General features: G+C 39.6%; 1 protein-coding gene across 1 annotated transcript; it reads left to right on the plus strand.

Annotated features, from left to right (window-relative positions):
• Positions 1-992: 992 nt before the first annotated feature.
• LOC138855374 (uncharacterized) lies at positions 993-7,009 on the plus strand. The gene has a single exon (XM_070104495.1). The coding sequence runs from the start codon at positions 3,170-3,172 to the stop codon at positions 3,818-3,820; it is 651 nt and encodes a 216-aa protein (XP_069960596.1). The 5' UTR covers positions 993-3,169; the 3' UTR covers positions 3,821-7,009.
• The last annotated feature ends 283 nt before the right edge of the window (positions 7,010-7,292 follow it).

Below are 7,292 nucleotides of genomic sequence, written 5' to 3' on the forward strand. Positions count from 1 at the left end.
TTTCGTCTACTTTTTCATCAAAATATTGTCCCAGTTTTCGTTCATCACCTTGGATTTCGTCCGCCGTATGGAACATTTTCATGTGCCTGCACCCCCACAAAACATCCCACGCACACATTCTGAATCAGTCTGGCTGTGTTTCATGTCGATTGAACATTACTCTGCATCTTCATACGAAACATTTCGTAATTATTTTTTTTGTGCTTGTTTATTGAATGCGACTGCTAAATAAGCCGCCATGGGGCCAAAGAAAGTTCTGAGTGCCAGCCTTTTGATAAAGAAGGTGAGAAATGTGATAGAATTCAAGAAAGAACTTGTAGAATGAGTTGCAAAGCTTTGTGGAGAAATATCACTACCACCCTCTACAAAGGTAGTGGTGGTGGTAGTGATTGTGGTAGTGATTGTGGTAGTGATTGTGGTAGTGATTGTGGTAGAGGGTGGTAGTGATTGTGGTAGAGAGTGGTAGTGATTGTGGTAGAGGGTGGTAGTGATTGTGGTAGAGGGTGGTAGTGATTGTGGTAGAGGGTGGTAGTGATTGTGGTAGAGGGTGGTAGTAATGGTGGTAGATGGTGGTAGTGATTGTCGTAAATGGTGGTAGTGATAGTGGTAGAGGGTGGTAGTGATTGTGGTAGAGGGTGGTAGTGATGACGTAGAGGGTGGTAGTGATGACGTAGAGGGTGGTAGTGATAGTGGTAGAGGGTGGTAGTAATGGTGGTAGATGGTGGTAGTGATTGAGGTAGAGGGTGGTAGTGATTGTGGTAGAGGGTAGTAGTGATTTGGTAGAGGGTGGTAGTGATTGTGGAAGAGGGTGGTAGTGATGTGGTAGAGGGTGGTAGTGATGTGGTAGAGGGTGGTTGTGATCGTGGTAGAGGGTGGTAGTGATTGTGGTAGAGGGTGGTAGTGATTGTGGTAGAGGGTGGTAGTGATGTGGTAGAGGGTGGTAGTGATGTGGTAGAGGGTGGTTGTGATCGTGGTAGAGGGTGGTAGTGATTGTGGTAGAGGGTGGTAGTGATTGTGGTAGAGGGTGGTAGTGATTGTGGTAGAGGGTGGTAGTGATTGTGGTAGAGGGTGGTAGTGATTGTGGTAGAGGGTGGTTGTGATCGTGGTAGAGGGTGGTAACGATGGCAAACAATCGAAAATGTTGAGAAGTTGTTGTTGGTGTGGATCAACGAGAAAGTTAGCGGGAGATAGTGTTGTGGAGGCAATAATTTGCGAACGGGCACGGCAGTTGCATGCAGATCTCGTAAAGAATATGCCAACAAGTCTTCAGTAAAGGTAAAACTGATTTAAATGTTCATTTATCCACTAAAATTAGTGCTTTATATTTATTTTTCATTGTTTTCTGTATGTAAAATTAGTTATTCTCTATAAAATGTATTTTTTGTTAATATTTTTGGGTGTCTGGAATAGATTAATTGGATTTACATTATTTCTTATGGGAAATATTGCTTTAGTTTTCATCGAATTTGGTCTTCATCACTCTCTGGAACAGATTAAAAGTGAAAACCGAGGTTCCACTGCACGTTGCTAAGTGAGAAGAGGTTGTATTTCAGAACACCAATATACAGGCAGAACGGATGATTTAAGGAATGCCCGTGTTCAACACTGAAACTTCCACAACCATTTAATCAACTACAGAGACGCAACACTTACACCATGGGGGAAGACTCTCGGTACAGCAGAATTTTGGAATCATCACTTATCTGTGCATCTAACAATTTCAACGAGAACAATGGCTTCTACAACATAGCTGAACCACCTTGTCAAGAAACTTAGTTATCATACATGACACACGCCTGCCCATCACATGCAGGTCCATCTCAAATACAGCCTAACTAGCATTCTCCACCTGGTTATCCACCCTATTATTCATGTACTCTTTAGCCAGGTAGATCTGTTTGTCACTTGATAAAGCCTATTGTGTGGGCAAAATAAGATCACTAGAACACAAACATAAGAAAGAAGGAACACTGCAGCAGGTTTACTGGTCCATGCAAGGCAGGTCCAAGTTACCTCCCAGCTTAAACAAATGGCCCATCTAGTCAGGTCAGGTCAGGTCACATCCACTGAAGGAAGGATACACTGCATTTGTTTATTTTTCCATCGTATCGGTATTTTGTACCTTTTATCTCCAATTCCATGATATAAGTACTGAAACAGTGATTTGTGATCGCTTTCCCCAAGCTCATTAACCTCAAGATTGTCACTGATACCTTGTTGGCAAGCACCAAGTCAAGCAGGTTATTTCCTCTAGTCGGTTCTGTTACAAACTGTTTTAAAAAGCAATCCTGGATTGTATCGCTAAAGTCGCTAGACTCGATACAGCAATACCTTGCATAGTACAGTTAATACATGTCAAAAAAAATATCATACTGATCATGGCATTGTGTGTTTTAATGTGATGCGTTCGAGCAGTACGATTTATGTGTTGGATGGCAACGTATTCAGCAGTTGCTTAGTACAAATCAGTGCACACGAAACTCTTGCACACTTGCAAATAAAGAAATTACAAAAGATAGATATGAAAAAATTGTAGTTCTAAAGATTATTAGTTGCAAATAAACAATGTACCATGCATACAGTAAAGAAAAAGATAATTTTTATTTTGAAAAATTGTTGAACAACATAGTTTGCATAATTTTTTCTTTTTATCAGCATACATATCTTCATAGCATCGAATATTTTTGTAACACCTGTGTGGAAAATTTGCTATAATTTTCCTATAGTTAGTAATGTGTATGTGAAGTGTTAATGTAATGCAAATGTGAAGTGTTGGTGTAACTATAAAGTATTAATGGTAGTTGTAAAAAAATACTTGAGGAAGTGAGTGGGAACTTCCAAATGATTTGGGGGGTGTACAGTGGCGGGCACAATTGTGATAATTGCTAATTAGCGGAACTAAATTTTTGTTTAGCGGATTAGCGTTTCTGCTAACTTTGACTCCGCTAAAAAAAATTCATACGTTGCTGGTAGTCAGAAAGCAATGCCTTTTCAACGGCACGTGTGTTTGTTCTTATCTGTCGTTGGCATTTCTCCAACAGTCAGGCATGCTATTGGCTGACTATGTGTAAATGTGACTTATCAATGCTGCAGCAGCAGCAGCATCTGAGCAGCATTGTTATAGTCTTAAAGTGTCAGTGATCACTGGGGTGTGTTGTCACTTGTCGTTATGAACAGGGGAGACGTTTCTGTTCCACCTGAGGGTGTTGTTGAGGAGTCTGCAGCGGCTGTGGTTGTAGCAGAGGCCGCTCAGGCTGAGGGCCAGGAGTTGCAGAACCCGTGGCCCCACCTGGATGACTATTTTGTCCTCAAGTCAAGGGATACGAAGAACGCCAATATTTTGCACTTCCTCTGTGTCATGTGCCAGCCCAAGGAGACCATCATCAAGGGACAGGCAGTGAGCCTCTACAACTTGAAGTCGCATGTTAGAAGGAAACACCCAGCACATGCCATCAAGTTTGAGGAGAGAATCAAGGCTGGATCTTCCCGTGGAAAACACGGGCAATCTTCTTGTGGCAGCGCCACTAACAGGAGCAGCAGTCAGTCATCACAGCCGCCTGCAAAGAGAGCACGCCAGACCACCATTGGCGAAGCGTTTGTTGCTGCTGGCACTAGTGTCTGTCAGTCTGTGGTGGACACAAAGATTGTGGACCTATTCGTCTGCAACATGCTACCACTGCATGTAGTGGAATCCCCCACCTTTGTCAGCCTGATCAAGACGCTGAACCCCAGCAAGGCGTCGATGTCCCGCCACACCCTGGGCAGGAGGATTTTGGTCAGCCATAAACAGCTGGAGGAGCATCTTATAAGGTATTTATAAGTGCTTATTAAACTAATAGTATAGTTTTTTTATATTTTCTTAATTTTCATGGGTATTGCAAGTTATGACAGTTTGGAAGTACAGTACCTTTCCCAGTGTTGTAAAGTAATGAAGTAAAACTACCTGAGTGCTGTATACTTAGACTAGAGTACAGTGGACCCTCGGTTATTGGCCGTAATCTGTTTGAGAAGCTCGGCCTAAAACCGAAATGGCCAGAAACCAAAATATTTCCCATTAGAATTAATGTAGATACAATTAATCCATTCCAGACAAAAAATATTCACAAAAAAATAATTTTTTTTAACAATTAAATAAGTATAACATAGGTTTATTGAAGACTAATGCTGACTTCTGGAGTACCTGCTACACTTCCTGCATGTCTGCCAGTCACTGAGTTGACCAATAACAGGAACGGCTGATAACCAAGGGTCCACTGTATAAGCTTGAAAAGCAAAAGACCAAACAACTGAATCTGAATTTGTGTGAAAAAGTTAGCAATTAGCGTTTAGCGTCAGTTTCCGCTAATTTTTTCGGTTGTTTAGTGGTTCAGTGTTAGTGGAGCTATTTTTTAGTTAGCAGATTGGCGGTTAGTGAAGCTAACTTTTCAGTTAGCTGTGGCCACCACTGGGTGTACATAGGGTCAGTACTACCTGGGTGGCTGTCCAGAGAGGTGATGTATTAGCTCTCTCAAGGAATGGGAAATTGGCCGAATCTTAAAATGAAATTAAGGTGCAATAGAAGCAGCATCGTCATAAATTGATGAAGTTCACACTACATGTAATGTACGCCTCCCAGTGTAATAATTCTCGCTACAAGTATGTTAATTTATATTGGCCAGTATAAACTGCCTATTGAAAGGGAGGTGTTAGGATATAATGCCAAAATCTTAATTTGGTGAGTAATCTTGAATGTTCTTTGTCTTTTTTAATCATGTAATTCATTTGTATTTACATGAAATTAACCAAGTAAATTACTCAGGTCAAGTAAATGATGTTAATTTTTACAGTCCACTTTTAATTTGTTAGTGTTACTGGCGTGAATTTTCAAATAATTTTAAGAGCTATAGGCTCTAATAATAGTTGAAGGTCCAGACGTGCGAGACATAATAAACTGTGGAAGTTGGGCACGAAGGAGAGACATTGTGACCTGGTGTCCTTAGAGTCCCACTTGACTCTGAGATACATCAACATCAGTAAGTGTAAACTGTTTGATGCACCAAAGTGTCTTCACAGTTATGGGGGTGAAATGTTAATTCAGGACATTGCCTGTAAAATTTACGCACATAATTTCTAACGACCTGCCTAACTTGAATGCCTCATTCAGTGTTTGGATCTGCATTCGTGTCTTTTACTTTCACAATTAATGTTGGTAGTTCATCCAATGTGAATTCTTTCGTGGGCAATACATACGTACTCTTATTAAATAATAAAACATTAACATGAAATATTTTTGAAATGCATGAAAAAATCACAAATAAATGCATTTATGCAGTCCTAGCTGTAGCCACATTCACTTTCATGCATTGAAAGTGAGTAGAACAAGAACATGGCCAGTCAGGTCCAGTTTACATATTATACACGACTCCTGTGAGTGATAGTGTTCTGCAGATATTCAATTACAGCTAAATTAAGTGACATTCAAAAACAAAAATACTGCTAAACACAAGAAAAATGAAGAAGCATTTAGTACACAGACAAACAATAGATATCAAGGACCAAATGGAAATAAGTCAGTCTGACTCTTTGGGTTATCCTAGGTAATGTACACACATCTTGGTATGTAAGTTAATTTGTGTACCTGTACCTAATAAACTTACTAGTTTGAAACCATAAGTGATGTAAAAGAACAAAGGAAAATAGTCTTGTTTGCTGTAAAATGCAGGAAATAAAATTTTTATTATTAAATTTATGAACAATATTTTGTCAAAACCCATACTATTCAAAACTATATTCTGCAAGGTATTCTTGTATTTCCTGTCAAATTTGCTCCAGTCAGCTTGTCTAAAGTTGTCATGTCTAATGCAAAAATTTCAACTGACTGACATCACCACTCCTCCACCTTTCCTGTCGACCCTATCAGTGTGGAATAATTTATAGCCTTATATGTGGCATTCGAAAGGAATTTCTCTATCTTTCAGGTTGAACCAGGTCTCTGTTACAGTAATAACATCTCAGCTTCCTACAGATGGATGTCTGCCAATAAACTTACACTTAATATTGACAAGACCTTCTACACTGTTTGGGAACAAAACAGGTGATACCCAGCTAAATATTATAGTTGACAACACTCTTACTGCCAAACATAATGAGGGCAAATTTCTGGGTCTGCACCTGACAGCTACTTGAAATTCAACTCCCATATCTAACACACACGCACAAAAAAAAGCATCCAAAAATAGGTGGAATCCTCTCAAAGACACACTATTATGTACCACAATCAGCCGTACTCACACTTTACTATTCACTCATCTATCCCTACCTCACTTATGCTATTTGTGCCTGGGAATTCAATTCAAGTTTATTCTCTATAATGGTTACAATGTGGGGCTTACAGGTTTTGGGTATTTTGTGATTTAGTATGGCTAGGCATTTCGAGCAGACTTAGAAGCCACCCACCTAAAGCCAATAGTGCCCCAACAAAAAGTTGCAGTAAGAATTATCATGCAATCTAATGATAGACAACCCACTCCCTCACTCTTCATAGACCTAAAGCTACTCACTGTACAAAACATTCACACTACTACAGTGCAATCTACATTTAGAAAACCATAGTCTAATATTAATCCTGATCTAAAACACTTTTTTGGTAGTTGCAACAGACATACCAGACACAAAAATCTGACATTCCTTGTGTCCGGCTAAATCTCTTCAAAAATTCAATGTGTCAAAAATTTGGAAAGCTGCCCAAAATCTCCAGAAACAAGCCTATTCAAAACCACCTTACCTCGCTAACTCTCCCAATCATCAGTTAACTGTGAAAACCACACGTACTATTTTCAGTATCATGAACACATCCAAAACAAAATAGACTTATTCTCATTATCTGTAATTCTCCCAATTTTATGTACTTTCATCCAACTGACTGTAAATATAAAATTCCTAATCTTAAGTTAGTCCGAAGTTTGCCTGAAGCACTCTGACAATATAGGAGTTTTCGATTATAGAAATAGCATATAAATCCGGTAAAACCATTCCCATTACTAAATTATACTAATTGTAATGCAGGATGACTATCACTAATCTCGCATCATTGGGACCTGTAGCGTGCCAGATTAGTGATTTTGCTGGATTACAGAGCGGTTAGGTTAGAATACACTTGACTCGGTAAGTGTTAGGGGCCCAAGACTGTTCAACTGCCTCCCAGCATACATAAGGGGGATTACTAATACAGTGGACCCTCGACATTCGATACTAATCCGTTCCTGAGAGCTATCGAATGTCGAAAATATCGAAAGTCGAATTAATTTCCCCAT

The sequence above is a fragment of the Cherax quadricarinatus genome, chromosome 92 (assembly GCF_038502225.1).
Source record: "Cherax quadricarinatus isolate ZL_2023a chromosome 92, ASM3850222v1, whole genome shotgun sequence".
Taxonomy (NCBI): domain Eukaryota; kingdom Metazoa; phylum Arthropoda; class Malacostraca; order Decapoda; family Parastacidae; genus Cherax; species Cherax quadricarinatus.

Bases quoted from the DNA above. Each gene is read 5' to 3' on its own strand.
- LOC138855374 (XM_070104495.1), top strand. From the start codon at position 3,170: ATGAACAGGGGAGACGTTTCTGTTCCACCTGAGGGTGTTGTTGAGGAG.